The sequence below is a fragment of the Poeciliopsis prolifica genome, unplaced genomic scaffold (assembly GCF_027474105.1).
Source record: "Poeciliopsis prolifica strain line A6 unplaced genomic scaffold, Auburn_PproV2 SCAFFOLD019, whole genome shotgun sequence".
Taxonomy (NCBI): Eukaryota; Metazoa; Chordata; class Actinopteri; order Cyprinodontiformes; family Poeciliidae; genus Poeciliopsis; species Poeciliopsis prolifica.
In genome coordinates, this window is record NW_026562394.1 from 4,708,956 (window position 1) to 4,725,843 (window position 16,888).

Sequence of the window (16,888 nt, forward strand, 5' to 3'; positions counted from 1 at the left end):
CTGAAACTGAATAAAACTTTCAAGAAACTTCAGCAAGTTGTCTCCCTCTGTGTCTTCAGGAATCCCGTACATGTTGTTTCTTATATTTTGTCTTGGTTGCTTGTAGTTTTAGACGGCAATTCCTTCACTCCTCCGTTTCTACCAGGCGTTGTCGCGATTCCTCCGCTCTTTCTCTGCTCTCTTTCATGTTTGCCAGGATTTTGTTTAAAACTGGTTAAATTTCTCTTCATGTCACTGGAGAAGTCAAATCAGAGCAAATGGCCAAAATCTCTTAGTGGTTAGCTCCGATGCTAGCCCGAAGTCCTTCCTGTGTTGGTCGAATACGTCTTCATCAATGTTTCCTTTGGAGACTCTTTTGCCTATTTCTTGTGTCTGGTTTGGTGTACAGTTATGTTTTTGGTGTGTTTTCTGTTTTTATTATAAGTTCATGGATGCTGAAGAAAGAGCAGGATTTTCTTAAAGAGACTTGGTACCAATTTCAAGGCATCAAATTTCTTCTAAGTCATATTTGATTTATACAGCATTTTTAATCATGCTGTATATTGATTGTGTAATATGTGGCTGGAAAACACATAATACTTCCCCTTTTAATGTTTTTTTTGTCTAATTTTTTACAAATGTTCAGTGGTCAATAAACAAAACCTACTATAAGCAAGCAGAATTTATAAAATAAAACTTAATTTCCTTAAAGTTTCGTAGAATTTTGCTGAATTACACTGTAATAGATAGCGCCTTTTTCTTGATTTCTGTTTACACATCAATAAACAGTAATACATTCTAAAATGCTTATGCATCCTGCAGGAAAAGAAGAAGAAGTTTGAGAAGGAGAGTGAAAAATATTACTCTCTGCTCGATAAACATCTGAATCTCTCTGCCAAGAAGAAAGAGAGTCAACTTCAAGAGGTCGGATGTGGTTCAAGTGTTTTGCATCAGTTTGGTATTGAAATGTGAAACTAATAATGACACCGCTGTGGTCCGTTCAGTAATCAATCTTCTTTGCTTTTCTCTAAAGGCTGATGACCTCCTTGATAGGGAGCGGGTGAATTTCTATGAATCATCAGTGGAATACGTATACCAGATCCATCAAGTTCAGGACAGGAAGAAGTTTGACGTTGTGGAGCCGGTGAGTGCTGCCGGCGGTTTCCCACTCTTCCTCTTTGCTACCGCACGCGCAGGGAAGAGGGCCTTTAATTCACCTCGACAGTCGTGCTTTCAGCCACAGTCTGAAAATATATGTTTCGTCCTTTGGTTTGATAGGTGCTGGCATTCCTTCACAGCATTTTAACTCTCAACAACTTGACAGTGGAGATGACTCAGGACTTTATGCCTTATAAGCAAGAGCTGCAGCTCAGCTTGCAGAATGTAAGTGGTGTTGTTGGCGATTGTTGGAGGATTTAATATCTTCTGACTTGAGCCCTTTTAGTTCTATTCTGTCTTTGCCTGCAGTCTAGAAACCACTATGAGAGCACTTGTGAGGAGTTGGAGGAGCTGATGAAGAGGATGAAGCATCCTTCTCAAATCTCAAAGATGCAAAACTTTCTGCCGATGGAGGGTTATTTGTACTGTCAGGAAAAACGTACGTATTAAAGATGAAGATTTCAGACGAATTGTAAATGTATTTGATTGAATTTGTGTGATAAACTAGATAGTCACATCCTATCTAAATATTCAGCGATAAAGGTATGAAAAAGTTGCAAAACAATACTCCAAACTCTGAACATTTCCAGAAAGTTCATCAAGTCAACGTACAAAAATGAAAGCCATTTTATGTTACATCAAAGAGGCAGTATTGTGTAAAACTGACTTTATGTAGAATCATGTTATAATATTATTCCCTCATCAAAAACGTACCTGAAATTTTGTTTTGACTTTTTTTTTTGTACGTTTAAGAAATCCTTTAATCTTCCGTGGCAACCACTCAGCGGTGCAAAACACCTGGAGGGACAGTGTCCCCCATGCGGACTCCTCTGCAGCTCCTCATTACAGAGCAGCTCTCCGAGACTCCCTCACTCAGCTCCTTTAGACTAGCCAACACCAATTAGCATCTGGAACTGTGCATCTGTTTCACTACACAACCTACTTCTCAACGCAAAGTTGGTGAAAAGATTAAGGGGTTAATAGTGGAGCAGTGTTATGAGGATTTTGTGAAGGCGGAGAGTCAGGAAGAGACTTAGTTTCTTAAAGAGACAGAGGCCCCAATTTCAAGGCTTCGGATTACTAATTCAAATGTCTTTTAAGTTGTGTTTGATATATACAGCAATTTTATGACAACTGAAGGTAACATAGTTGTTTGATTGTGTTTTGAAACTATACTATGAGGCTGGAAAACATGTAGTGCTGTCCCTTTAAATCTACCCAAACTGGACTTTTAATGTAAAAAGACCAAGATAGAGCATTTCAGTCTGTAAGAGGCATGTTCCAAAAAACATGCAACTATAATTGCAGTCAAACATAGTTGCACAAAATATTTATTCAGGGGAAATGGGAAAGGGAATATTTGTTGCTAACTTTAAATGTGTTGCTGTTCTTTCACTGTTAATGGGTTAATCTACTACCAAGACAGTTTGTAATTGTAACACAACAAAATGTGAAATCACATATTTTAGAGTCTCTTGTGTCTTTTTTTTTTTTTTTTTAATCACACCAGGGGCTTTGGGTGCTTCATGGGTCAAATATTTTTGCAAATATCACAAGGATGGGAGAATGCTGATGATGGTGTCCTGTGAACAGAAGCCTGCAACAAAACAGGTACTTTTACCACCAATCAAAACGTGGGGCTTTTGTCGCCACTTACATTCTTCAAACAACTTACCCTACTGTGCTGACTCCCATCGCAGACCACTTCTCTCAACTTTCTCTTTTTTTTTTTTTTTAATTTGCCATGCAGGCCCCAACGATACTCACCCTGAAATCCTGCATCCGCCGCAAGACCGAATCCATAGACAAGCGCTTCTGCTTTGACGTGGAAACCGTGGAGAGGTTAGCGCAAACACAACCTGACGAGGCAACGCGAGAGCCTTGTGGGATAAACAGGTTGAGGCGGCGAGGTGAACAGGTGGCTTACAAGGACAGAGTGTGAAGGCTAAATGGACCGTAGCCCAAACAATCCCTGAGCAATGAGCTGGCGCTGGAAACAGATGGCAAACTCTCTGATTGCAGGGGGAAGGAACACAACAAGCTCATATTTATATAAAAGCACACCATTTGGAACAAAATGCATTTTAATAACTGCTTGAACTACGAGCTTCCCTGTCACCTTGCTGGCCTTTCTGGTCTTGAAATGGGTGGAAATACTCGAATGTCATCTGTGCTGTTTGGAGGGGTTTTATTGAGCTTGAATTCTGCATTGAGAGTGACTGAGTTGAACATATCTGGTAGTTGGCTGTTTGGTAAACTCAAGGTGGCAGTGCTGTGTAATGAAATGCTCCTGGAGTTAAAGCAGACATTCAACTTAATAGAAATGGACCAAATAAAATCCATATTCAATCCAGATTAGAAATTTCAGTTATTTGATACCTAACATTTCCCATGTATAAAAGATTTGACATTTATTTCACTCTGAAAGTTGATTGCAACTTAAATTTATTAAAGGGTTTCAGCTTGCCAGCGGAAGCTTTCATCTCACTGCACAGTTGTCTTTGTTAACAATTGATTCACATCCCCGTGAGCTGCAAAATCTGGCACTCGACGGCGTTTTCTGCACGACGATGATTGCTGCAATGTTTTTTTTTTATTTTTTTATTATTATTACTTTATGCTTACTTACTTTTATCTTGTTTAGCTTCCAGGATGTAGTCGGATACATCAAAGACGCTCCCTCCCGGGGTGTTCTTATCAGTTTTTCCTTTTTCCATCTACTCCACTTGGCTTTAAAGATATGAGTTTGATGTGTGAATTTAATCAAACTGGCTGCTGTTGAAGAGTGCATCGTTTCAGCTGAATAATTAAACTGCAACCTTTGCCTTCCTAATGGCTCTTGTTACTGTTTCCACAGAAACGCACCCGTCACTTTCCAGGCCCTTTCGGAGGGGCACAGGAAGTTGTGGATGGAGGCCATGGATGGGAAAGAGCCTGTGAGTTTGTGTTGATCATTTAGAATTGGCCTTCTTCGACTCTGATGAAAAATGCCTTTTCTTGCCAGTAATTTTTAAAGTTAAATTTGTTATAACTTTTTCTCAGCGCTACACATGCTCACAAGAATGCACACAGGTTCAAATACAAACCCTGATTAATATTTGAGTTGGTGTTAATTGGACCACATGCTTTTTGCAGCTTTTAAATGCAAATAGATCATAATTACACTCTTTTTTTAAAATCATTCTTTTCACTCTTTCCCCCTTTTGAAATTTCCCCACAGCTTTTGGTGAGGTTTAACATATTTACCACTAAAAATATGCAGTTGTGGTCTTTGAAGGCAATGAAAGTCCATCCAACGGACCGTTTGATACTGGTATGCAGAATTTGCATGCATTGAACATAAAATATAAAATCCTGCTAAATATTGTGTCCACATAGACCTCTGAAATTGTGATGACAATTGTGATTTAATACATTTGCTCAGCTTTACCTCCTTTGAAGTCAAATAGCTTAATGTTTGTCAGTTCTGACCAGACAACTTTGTCCCAGGAGGAGTTGGGCCTGTCCATGTGGGCAGATGTAAAGATCAGTCGAGCATAAAGTTGTTGATTTTGAAGCAGGAATTTATCGTCAGCTGGCTTGAGCATTTGTGGCTCCTAAGTTGATCCTAAACATCCCAACTAATTGCCTTTTTTCTTAAGATTACAGTTTGGCTCAGATGATTGAAACTTGGATACAATGTGGTGTGTTCCAGTATGAAAATGTTCCCAAACAAACATAAAAAATGGTTTCAAAATCGTTATTTTAGGTTTTTGCAATGGTCTTTCCAAAACCCCGAAATCAACCCTACTAAGAATTTATGCACTACTTTTAAAAGCCAAGTCTGTCCTGGGAAACAAACCAGTTTCAGTGAATTCTGCTAATTCTAAAAGCACATGTTTGAGGCGAAAATCTCAAAGGGACATCAAATTAAATATTAATGGAGTTGCATGTTAGTATTTAGACGTGTATGGATAATTTGAGGAGAAAATTCACAATGCATACAAACATTTTTTTCCAAAATTCTTGTTTTTCAATCCACTGATGTTGATAGTTGTGTGATAATAAATCCATGAAGCAACTTGATCAATAAAAGCCCAACAACAATGTGACATCATTCAGTTTGGAGGTAGCAGATCTGTAACCAAAACTCAATTTTGAAAAAGCTTTTAGTAGCGCTGATTCTTTTTGAGGATGTTTAAAATGCAGCTAATTAAATGTGGTTTACCTAAAAAAAGAAAAAGGCCCCCCCCCCAAAAAAAAAAAAAAAAAAAAAATCTGGAGCTAAAAAACAACCAGCTGAGAAAAATCCTGTTTAAATGATGTTCAATTATTTGTGTAGGCGTAAAACAGCATGACGACTGGCAGCTTAACTTTAACTGGCATTTAACTGCTTAACTGGCATTTATGAGGCACCAGGTTCTGTACAAGATACATCTGAGGTAACATGATGCTTTCAGCGCACAACAAGGTATTTGTGTACAGGTTGGTTGGCTGCAGTCTCAAATGACTTTAAACCAAATAGGGTTTGGTGTTGATGGAGCAAATTCTGTAGAAAGTACATCTGTTCTGCATCTTGGGGAAAGGAAAAAAAGATCCTACTTGCTGCAGAGGATTTTCTTTCGTTTTGTGCCTCTTGATGAATGCCGCGTCTTACCAATTCAGTCTATTATTTGCTTGTGGTTGACAAAGACAAATAAAGGATGTGAAAATGACACGTGTCACACATTTTAGTGCCCTTTCCTGTGCCACTTCCCCATCACAGTCATCATATTTTTTAAAGCCTACTCTTGCAGTTTACTCTCACGGTTAAATTCACTGCACGCCAAGCCGACTTTGTTCATTAGGCACTTTTAAAAACGGCAAACACTGACCTAAGGACAAAACATGAAAATGCAAAAGAGGAGGAACAAAAACATGAGCAAAACAGAATAAAATGCAACTAGTGGTCTTGGTAGGAATACGCAATGCATGAGTCATATAAAACAATAAAATCAGAATACCAATGACTTCTTATTTGGGGTTAAAAGCTTAACCAAAAACATTGATTTTCACAACAGATTTTAAAATGAAGAGGCTCTTAAAAATTTGTGAACTTCAAAAAGCAAAAGCCCTGGTGCTTCACCACTTTCAAACTACGTTCTGCAAAATCTGGTCAGCTGATCTGTGCGACCGAGAAAGGGAGTGCGAGGGCAGTAGTCCAGATTGGTGTTGAGGGGTAAGACCATTCAAATATTTCCCAACAAAAACTTTTTAAATGAAGTCTAAAGTAGCGGGCAGCCTGTGTAATCAAAATAAAACGGGAACTCCTCCGTGTTCCAGTCTAAATCTTTGTGGTAGCATTTTGTGCCCACTGAAGGAATGCCAAGGAGGGCAGCTTAACACCAACAAACAAATCATTCCAGTAATCCAGTCGAGTTGTAATTAAAGCATGGGTTTCTCTTTCAAAGTCATGTTTTGACATTGGTTTTATTTTGGCCAGGTGCCTCAGCTGAAAAAGATTGATCACACCCCTGCACTTTTCTGACCACTCAGCTTGAAATCATTGTCCATTTTAAAACCTAAATTAGACAGTTGGTGTTTCATAGTGTACCACAGAGCCCATACTCACTGGGAAAGACCAATAAGTGGCACCGGTCGGCATAGAGAAGTTATCTATTTGTTTCAGGAGCGCGTAAATCTTTGTATCTTTTGGAAAGCAATGAGAAGTAATTTTATGCCTTCTAAGATCAGCTAAGGAAAAAAAAAGTAGAAGTCCAAGAATTGAACTCTGTGGGGCTCCACATGATAGTGGAATGCAGGATGATCTAAAATTATTTAGGTTAGCATAAAACCACAGCTGAGAGCTAAAATTGGCTCTCGTTTTGATTACAAATATCTACACAGTGTCGTAAATACAATATTCAGATATTGCCTTGAAAGAGGGGTTGAATTTTGGAGAGCCAGGACCACATGAATCTGTACCCAGAAGGATTTAATTTCAGATGCTCAACAAAGCAAAAACTGAGCTGCGATGGGATTTAAAACCTGACTGAAGACTCTCAGAATACAATTTTCTTCAAAAACGCTTTCAGTTGGACGTAAATAATCGTCTCCAGAATTGTCTTTCACATTACAATATTCTGAATGAGAGACAAAATACAGTTGGGCAAAAAAAGGTATTTAGTCAGCCACTGATTGGAAAAGTTCTCCTGCTTAGAAAGATGCGAGGTCAGTAATTTTCATCATAGTTATACTTTAATTATAACAGACAAAACGGGACACAAAAAAATCCAGAAAATCACATTTTTGGATTTTTAAAGAATGTATTTGTAAATTATGATGGAAGATAAGTATTGGGTCACTCACAAACATGCACAGATCTGTCACTTCTTCTTTAAGAAGCTCTTCTATCCTTCACCTATTACCTGTATCAATGGCACCTGTATAAAAGACACCTGTCCACAACCTCATACAGTCAGACTCCAAACTCAGTCAAGACCAAAGAGCCACCAGGAAGAAAATTGTAGATCTGCACCAGACTGGGAAGAATGTTGTGAATGAACGATGAATGGGACAGTGCATCGTGAGATTTCAAGCCAAAACCTCATCCGTTAGTGAGAGCATTGAAAATGGAACATGGCATTGTCTTCCAGCATGACAATGATCCCAAACGCACCAGTGGGACGACGGAGTGGCTCCATTAAAAAGCACTGGGTAATCCAACTGGTGCCACTTATTGGTCTTTCCCAGCTTCTAGACCTCAATAGAAAATGTTTGTAAGGAGTTGAAAGTTTGCCATCAACAGGCACAAAGCATCACTGCTCTAAAGGAGATCCATATGGCGGAATGGGCCAAAATGCAAACATCATAGTGTGCAACTCTGGTGAAGGCTTACAGAAAATGTTTGACCTCTATCATTGCCAACAAAGGTTATGTTGCAAAGTATTGTTTGTGTTTGTTGACCTAGTACTTATTTTCCACCATAATTTAAAAATAAATTCTTTAAAAATACTACAATGCTTTCTTTTATTTCTTTTTTAAAAATTGTATTCCCTTAATTTTTGGATCTCATAGTTGAAGTGAACATGTGGTGAAAATTACTGACCTCTCATTAAGTAGGAGAAGTTTGCACAATCAATACCTGACTGAATACCTTTTTGCCCCACAGTGAGGAATCTAAAAGTACAGTTTTCATCTAGAGCCAGATTTCAGTATTTTTTAGACGAATAGAGGTTAACACTGATATGGATTTCCATTGTTATTTAATATCTGAAACTGCAGATTCTTTAGTAGAGGTAATTTTTAATGAAACTAAAATAAATTGCTAATTTTTCCTGTTTAGAGCTTAGTAAAGCATTAAGTTTTATATATTTTTTTCAGTACTTAACACTGATTTTTATTTGGATTTACATGAGAGATCAATACAAAGTAACATACTTGTGAACTGGATGAAGAATATGTTGTGGTTTTCAAAAATGTTCATGGACAAAAATCTGAAAAGCATGGTATTAGTTTGTATTCTGTCCTACTAAAAGAAAGAGTTGCAACAATTTGCCTTCAGAAATACATAATGTAATTTAATCATAATGTATATAACAGGATTTACAATATATTAATACATTAAATCCTGTCCTTACAGGCCTCAACGCTAACAACTTCAGCAAATAAAGTGACAAAGGATAAAATATTTTTGGACACTTTAATCAGGACGAAACAACTTAAGTGCAAAATATTAACATTTATTTTAATTGTATTTTTTATGTTTTGCTTTTGTAGGACTTTATTGTTGGTGTTTAGATATTAATAATGCCTTCCAATAACACATATTTATATAGTCACATTTTAAAACTTTCTGTCCACTTTAAACATTTTTTAAGTTAGTAGCAAATCAAAAAGTGAGCTGCTGGATTATTGATCCCTACCACTGAGTTTAGCAAGTTTTCAGGAGAAAACCCTGTACATTTAATCTAAAAACTAAAAGTTTTCTCTAACTTCACAATTTTGTGGTACTTTTTCATTTTGCTCATCACATAAATCCCAAACTAATTCTTTGAAGTTTGACGGAATATAACACAAAGTGAAAAAGTTAATTAAAACTTTTGCAAGACTCTGAATGCATCATGGCATATGTACATGATATCTGATTTTTATAAAAAAAAAAACAAAAAAACAACAGACTAGTGTTCTTGCTTGTTAATGTGTTCATAGATTTGGAATTCATTTAATGATCTGGATTTTCCTTTTCTTTTTTTTTCAGAAACATGCAAAAAAACCCTGAACATATCACTTTTCTCTTTGACTAATTTCTCTATTCCTCTCTCCAAAAATTAGTCTAATAATGAATGCGTGTAGCTGCAGATAACTTGATGTCTCCTATTTCCAGACGTCTCTGGTAAACCCAAACTGGCCCTCGTTTCTCTTCTGCTGCGAGTGTAAAAACACCCATAAATCACACTTGACCACTAGACTGATGCATTACAGTTTCGATGAATGTTTTGGCAACATTTTGTGCATTTCACGGCCAAGACATTGACATGCCTGATCTCACATCCCAAAATAAAAAGTTATTCCCCATTAAAAAACTTTTTTTTAAGTGTTTGGCAGTCAAGGGGAAAGAAATCCCTGCATGTACTTCTCCAGAGTCTCTTAAGCGACTGGATATGTTGGCAATTTTCTTGTTCGGCACAGAAAGGAAATCAATCATTCAAAATGCTGGAAAATGGAGTTTCGCTTTTAACTCTTAGTAATTATTCACTCTGGCATCCCCATTATTATTGTTTTTTTTTCTTCCCATATGTTAGATTTGTTAGTCCTGATGCAGAATGTAACTCTGTGGGAATACCATAACACAGCACGCCATGAGTCGGCAGCCTCTGAATCAATTGTCGGGTGTGACTGCCATATTTTTTCCCCAACTACTACCTGCTGCTTCGCGGTCATTGAACAAGACTCTCCCAGCATCTCCCGCTGCTCTGTACTTAGCCCTGACCTCTGACGGCTGTCAGAGCCACGAGGAGGAGGAGTAGCGCGCTATTTCAGGAAGAGAATCAGATTGAAGCATTGATATAAAGACCAGCACGTTTGATAAGGTCTGGTCTCACGGTCAGAAGTTGTAAGTCTGACTTCCTGGCAGCTGTACCTGCAATACCGGAGCCAAATTTACCCAAAGATTGAATGCATCGTTCTTTTTCTGCTCCTCGTTGTCGTTCTATGCTATAAAACCGTTAACTGAAACCAGAAAATGGCGCTCATCACCTCGTAATTCATCCCGAAGGTCTGTCGCTGTGCATAGGAAGCTGGATCCCATGGATTTGTTGCCTTGAACCATAAGTTTTTTTTTCTTTTTTTCCTCCTCTTTCGCTTAAAAAATGGATGCAGTCATTAATCACAGTGGTGGATTTTTCCACATGCTCCACAGTCTTCGATTTCTTTTTACATTTGCTATTTTCATTTCAGATTTATCACTCCCCCATTCACAAGCAGGCAGAAAGTAAGTCAGTCATCACTATCCACTGATCCTGAAGTTGTGATAAAATATTCAGTTCTTCTGTGAAAAAGTCTCATTTCTGTGGTGGGGTATTTTTCTTTTTTTTTTTCTTTTTTTATTGTTGTTTGCTTTCCCACAGTGGAACTAAACGAAACCGGATTCAAGTTTGTGCGAAAGTGCTTCAACTACATTGAAACTAAAGGTAAGTTGTTTGCTGTCCGTATTCTTGTTGGTTTCTTACTCGCCTGGTGGGGGCGTAGTTGAGTCGTCTGTTGGCATCACTCCTTGGGGTTGCTGTGAAGGGGAGCTATCGCTCATCACAGCGCTGTTAAAAGGCTCATATGAAACCTGCTTCAGGTTGGAAAGCTCTTCACTCGGCACATCCAGGCTTCCTACGCAGTCTGGAAAAGTCTCAAATTTTATTACAGAGTTTTCCGGATCTGGATCAGAATGAAAAAAGAAAATAATAGTGTATCAAAATACTTTACTCCCTGTCCCGCTGTCTAAATGTCCTTGATACCTTGTATCATTCCCTCTTTCTGTCTTTATTTCTCTTTCTTTTCTTCGTTCCTTTGTTGTGTCCTTCATTATGCAGCTATTCGGTCTTTACTTTCTGCCTCGGCTCTTCCTCATGTCCTTCTTTAGTTGGTTCTCTCTGGTCTGTCCTTCCTTCCTTTCTTATAATGTTCCTTTTGTCCTTAATCCCTTTTTCCCAGAGTGTCCTTCTATCTTTTCTGTCTCATGTCGTCCTTTCTTTACCTTCTACCTTCACAATGTCCTTCCTCCATTTAGTCCTTGTATCCTTACACCTTTTGTTTAGTCTATCCTGTTTTTTTTACTTTTCCTTCCTTCTTTGCTTCCTTTCTTCAATTTTTTCTTCCTCCCCTTTTACTTCCTTTCCTCCCCCCTTATGAATTTGGCATAAATTCTCCAAGCACATTTTGTATTTTAAATTCTAGAACCAGAACTTCAAATTAAGCAAAACTGAGTCGGGAAAGTCTCAAATGATTAAATGAAGAATGTGTTTGGACTTTACCCTTTGACGTCTCTCACTGTTTCGTTGGAGGGTGTCTTCAATTGGTGCTAGAAGCACTAGCAAAACAAAAAAACACTGAGCAAGTATTTTTTAATTGCATCTTTGCAGCAACACCAAGGATTGATTTAAGGAAACAGGATTACAGATGTAACTTGTCTATGAGTAGTTTCAGGCAGGAGTTAAATCCAGAAAAGAACATTTTCATTCTGTCTCATGTCAGGCATTAAAGAAAGCATGTGGTACATTTCCACTCTACAGCATCTGCCCAGATTGTACTCCCTCAATTTTGATTTTTTTTCTTTTTTTTTTGTATCCTCCCCTCTCCTCTGTCCAGCCGCCGCACAAGAAGGAGTGTACAGGACAGTTGGCAGCAACATCCAAGTGCAGAAGCTCCTGAACGCCTTCTTTGGTAAGAACACAAGTCTGTGAACGTGAGCGCCATCTGTCCATCTGCTTTTTTAAGCACATTAACCTCCTGTAACACTTAAGAGGATCGGAAACTTTTTCTGCCACGTGTGTAGAAGGTCCAGGTAATGAGATGCCAGAGATGGCGCCAGGTGTGTGGACCAGCTCTGCCACTCCCAAACGCGATGCTGCACTTTGCTTTTCAGCTGTCTGAAACCAGGCTTTCACACCTTTCTCTTGCTTACAGAAAGCAAGTTTGGCTGTTTGGAAATATTTCTAGTCAAACAAAAATATGTGGAACCCAATGCAAAACCTAACGAATGGCCTCCTGTTATATTTTTAACACTTAAGCTGAGAAGCTATGAGTGCCAAATAGTTGACTGCAGGCTCTTAATCAATCAATCAATCAATCAATCAAATTTTGTTTATATAGCTCCTTTCAGCAACAAAGCACGTACCGGTAAATGCAAAGAACACACAGTCAACTATTGAAACATTACATTTTGCCATCATCACACATCAGACTGTTAATTAATGTTAACATCAGACTGTTAATTAATGTTTGAAAAGCTACCAAGCAAGGAGGGTTTTAATCTAGATTCAAAGAAGCTCAGTGTTTCAGCTGTTTGGCAGGTTTCTGGAAGTGTGTTCCAGATTTGTAGTGCATAGAAGCTGATTGCTGATTCTTCATGTTTGGTTCTGGTTCTCGGGATGCAGAGCAGACCAGAACCAGAAGACCTGAGAGGTGTGGAAGGTTGATACAACAGCAGAAGATCTTTAATGTATTGTGATGCTGTATTTATAGACGAGCAAGAGGATTTTAAAGTTTATTCTCTGAACCAGAGAGAGCCAGTGTAGGGACTTTAAAACTGGTGTTATGTGCTCTAACGTCCAGCTTTCAGTGAGAACGCGGACAGCAGCGTTCTGGATCAGCTGCATTAGATTGATTTTTTTTTTTTTTTTTTTTTTTTTTAGGCAGACTTGTGATCAATGTGACTAAAGATCAATGCATGGATGAGTTTCTCTAGATTTTGCAGAGGTTTGAATCCTCTAAACTTTGAAATGTTCTTCAGGGGGTAGAAGGCCGACTTTGTAGCTGTCTTTTTGTGGCTTTGTTGGTTCAGGTCTCATTCATTTTTAAACATCAACTTGTTGTAGAGCAGCGCATCGATCAATTTCTTGTTTTTGCTTCTTTGTCACACCTAAATGTTGTAGATTGTTAATATTTGAATAGAGATAACTTTAGATTAGAAGCTGTTTTCAAGTGATGCCTTCATTTATTGAGGGGAAAAAAGAGCAGTGCCTCCTAAACCTAAAGACTAATAATAACTGACATCAAAAGCGTTCTAAAACTGGCAATGAGTTTCTACCATTGATAAAGACGACTCATGTTTGACATGTTTATGGTCATACTACGATGTTTGAATCTGATTTAAGTCCAGACTTTGACTAGACTACTCCCCCCAAATTTTTTTTTTGATAAGATCTTGTAGTAATTTTGGTTAACCGGTCTCTCCTGGGAAGGTTCACCATTGCTACACGTTTTCTCCAGATGTTGATTATGGCTCTTGGTTTGGTTTGCTGGCAACCCAAAGTCTTGAGCTTTGTAACCATTTCCAGACTGACAGACATTAATCACTTTGTTTTTCTACTGTTTTTGGATGATTTGTTGCTTTTTGAGAACTTTCAGGCATCAGAAAGGTTCTCCGACAATTATTTATTATATCTGCAGGTGAGGTGATAATCAAACTTGTGTTTGGCCTGTGAAGTTGAGCCAAGCTTTTCAAAACTAAAAATGTAGTTGAATCAAGGTTGATTCATGGTTTAAGAATGGGGGCAATTACTTTTCCCACAGGGCCAGGTTGGTTTGGATAACTTTTTTTTCCTTTAATAAATGAAATCATCATTTGAAACAACCTTTTGTATTTAAGTCAAGTTTATTTTTATTGCACATTTCAGCAACAAGGCAGTTCAAAGTGCTTTACACCATAAAGACATAATACAGTAACCAATTATGAAACGGCAATAAACTTTACATTTAGTCAAATACCATCATCAAAATCTTCAAGGAAATATACATCAAATAATCAAAAATCAATGTTCCACTGTTTTAGCCTTGAGTTAAAGGAACTCAGTGTTTTGGCAGTTTCTCAGTTTTCTGTAAGTTTGTTCCAGATTAGTGGAGCATAGAAACTTTTTTTAATATTACAATTCATTTCTGACTAAATTTAGCAGCTGTTTATTCTGTGTTTTTAATTATGTTTATGGGACAGTTCTGAGATGAATTTGGGAAGAACACTAAGACATGGTTGTGGTTATAAAACAACATCTTTGAATACTTTACATTTTACCACTCGGAAACCTACTAAAGCTGGGTTCACGCTGCGCGATTATTGGCCGCCATACGCAAAAAACTTTTCATTGTGAGAGAAAATTTCTGGTGGTGACCTTGGTCATTCAGTACGACAGATGCAATTTAGCACTCCCCTGACAAAAGGCGAACTGTGACAGATCTCAAGCAGGGTCTATTATATTATTGGCAAATAGTGCAATGTGACCTCTGCCTCAACCCAATTCTCATTGCAGTCCTCTTTTGTGCAGCCACGCTGCTCCCTTCTCTCCTTTTTTTCTACTCTAATAGTAAGAACACTAATATCCACAATTTGCAGTCCATTTATTATTGGACTGAAGGAATGTTGATGAGGAAATTTGGCCATTTGATTCAGGTGAGTTGGTTAAATGGTGCATCTGAAAGTTGTAGGATATTGTTTCTCGAGGATTGGAGTTGGTGACCCCGGGTTCACGGCAACAAGTTGTGCAGTCTCGCATCCTCATGTGGTGTGACAGGAATTATTGTCACATCGAGGTCACACAGTGGGAGATGTTTAAGTCCCGTATGATTTTTCAAATCCCACGATGTGAGCCCGGGCTTAACACAAAGGCTGGCGTCCACCAAAACTGACAAGCCGGATAATTAGAGCAACAATTAAAGAATGAGCCGTTAGCCCCACGGTAACTCTGCAGGAACTCTATATCACCCTAAACACATCATAACCACCTTGAAACATAGCAGTGGCAGCATCATGCTGTGGAGATCCTTTTTTTCCTCAGCCGAAGTGGGGAACACGGTCAAATTTGATGGAAGGACAAATGAAGCAAAAAGGTGGTTCTGAAAAGTGGTGACCTGAATACAAGACAAATGAATTTCAGATATTTATATGTAGAAATTTGTGAAGACATATGCACCCTTTTGTCCTTTGTGCCCTACTTTGTGTTTTTCTGTCACTTAGCATTTCTATAAAATACATTTGCAGTAGGTTACAAAAGCTGAAAGTGACTTATAACAACTCCTCTGTCCCGGAAAAATAACTGCAAAAAAATTGATGACACAGTATTAATGTTGGCATTTTAGTGCTTAAATTGAACCAGTGCAGCATTGATTGATTGACATCTGTTCTTTATTTAAGTGTACGTAAACATATTTTTACCCTCGTTTAGTTTTAGTTTAAGCGAAAAACAATTCTTATGGTGGTAAGACGTTGCTAAATTACCAACTCGGCGACTGCTGCACATTGTCAACTGAGCAAACATGCTACATTTGATACATTTCCTGGCAAAGAGAGCGAAGCCGCAAAGATACAGTAGCAGAAAGCATGCGTGCCGCTTTGCCACGTGAATGAGCACATTTCTCCGTCTCTTAACAAGCCATTCATCTTGGCTTGAGTAAGTAACTGGTGATCAAGAGGTGTTGGATTCAAAGGAGCGTCAAATGATGCTATAAACACTCTCAATAATAATTCCTGGCTTACAGTGTTTTAAGTTATAATGAGGGAAATATAAAGAAAACCTGGCTGATCTGAGTGTGCTTCACAGAGCAGCTGCTGGATCAGTGCTCCTTTACTGGAGGGCAGAGGTCAAGAGGCTTCAAGTAGAGCAACATTATTTTTGAAAGAATAATTACAAGATTTAAAAAAAAGATCTGCGACACATGGGTATTTGTAGGGTAGGATTCGGCTTTGTACGCTTTCATGCAAAATCCAAATAATGGGAATCACCCCTTCTGAAAAACAAGAAAAGAAAATCCCAGGGTTTACTCAGTTGAATTGTACAGCTCATTATTCTGTATTTCCAAATCATATCCAAGATACTAAATACGTCTATTTTAGTTGATGGAAATTATTTGCAGATTGAACAGGGGGACTAGGAGGGGGAATTTTTTAGAAGTGCTTAAAGAAAAAAGAAAAGGGGATGAAATCATGTTTTGTTTTGCAGTCATTTTGTAATAAATACCTAAGTGTGCAAGAGCAAGTGAGCAGTTAGTAGAAATGCTTACAGACCTCATAAGCTGTGGCACCTGGTTCATGGACCGGAAACATGACTCCAGTATGAGATCAAGTATCACTCATCTTTAAAACAAATAACACAGTTGGCTAAAGAGAATAATTCATGCCCTGTGGACCTCTGCATGCGACGACTGGCTAAAGTATTCATAATCCTTGAACTCTTTCACATTTTGTCCTCTTATGGCCACAGTGTTATTGTGATTCCATGTAACACACCAGTGGAAAGTACTGGAAAACTGTGAAGTTGAGCTTTTCAAATACTGTACTGGAAAAATATCTGGTCTGGTGTTTAGCTCGCTTTGCTGCATTCAAGAGTTTATTTCAAATTGTTAATGCACAAAGCCAGTAGAGACATACTTGGTAGGGAAAAAACAACAACTTGCAGCTATAATTGGAGGAAAATATTGTTCTACCAAATATTGAGCCTGTTGCAATACACAATAAATCAATTAATCGCCTGATAAATTAAAGCAAGCTGGATAATTTCCATCTGAATAATTGTTTTTTTTCTCTTTTCTC

The 16,888-nt window shown here is 38.1% G+C and overlaps 1 protein-coding gene across 2 annotated transcripts in view; it reads left to right on the forward strand.

The window, feature by feature from the left end:
• Positions 1 to 16,888, forward strand: part of LOC129368387 (oligophrenin-1-like) — a 41,253-nt gene that overhangs the window by 8,151 nt on the left and 16,214 nt on the right. For both annotated transcript variants that reach the window (XM_055043308.1, XM_055043309.1), the window contains exons 5-14: positions 802 to 903; positions 1,013 to 1,123; positions 1,258 to 1,362; positions 1,447 to 1,576; positions 2,648 to 2,748; positions 2,888 to 2,979; positions 3,995 to 4,073; positions 10,555 to 10,588; positions 10,725 to 10,787; positions 11,956 to 12,030. In XM_055043308.1, coding sequence (XP_054899283.1) covers positions 802 to 903; positions 1,013 to 1,123; positions 1,258 to 1,362; positions 1,447 to 1,576; positions 2,648 to 2,748; positions 2,888 to 2,979; positions 3,995 to 4,073; positions 10,555 to 10,588; positions 10,725 to 10,787; positions 11,956 to 12,030 — 892 coding nt within the window. The remainder of the gene's footprint in view (positions 1 to 801; positions 904 to 1,012; positions 1,124 to 1,257; positions 1,363 to 1,446; positions 1,577 to 2,647; positions 2,749 to 2,887; positions 2,980 to 3,994; positions 4,074 to 10,554; positions 10,589 to 10,724; positions 10,788 to 11,955; positions 12,031 to 16,888) is intronic.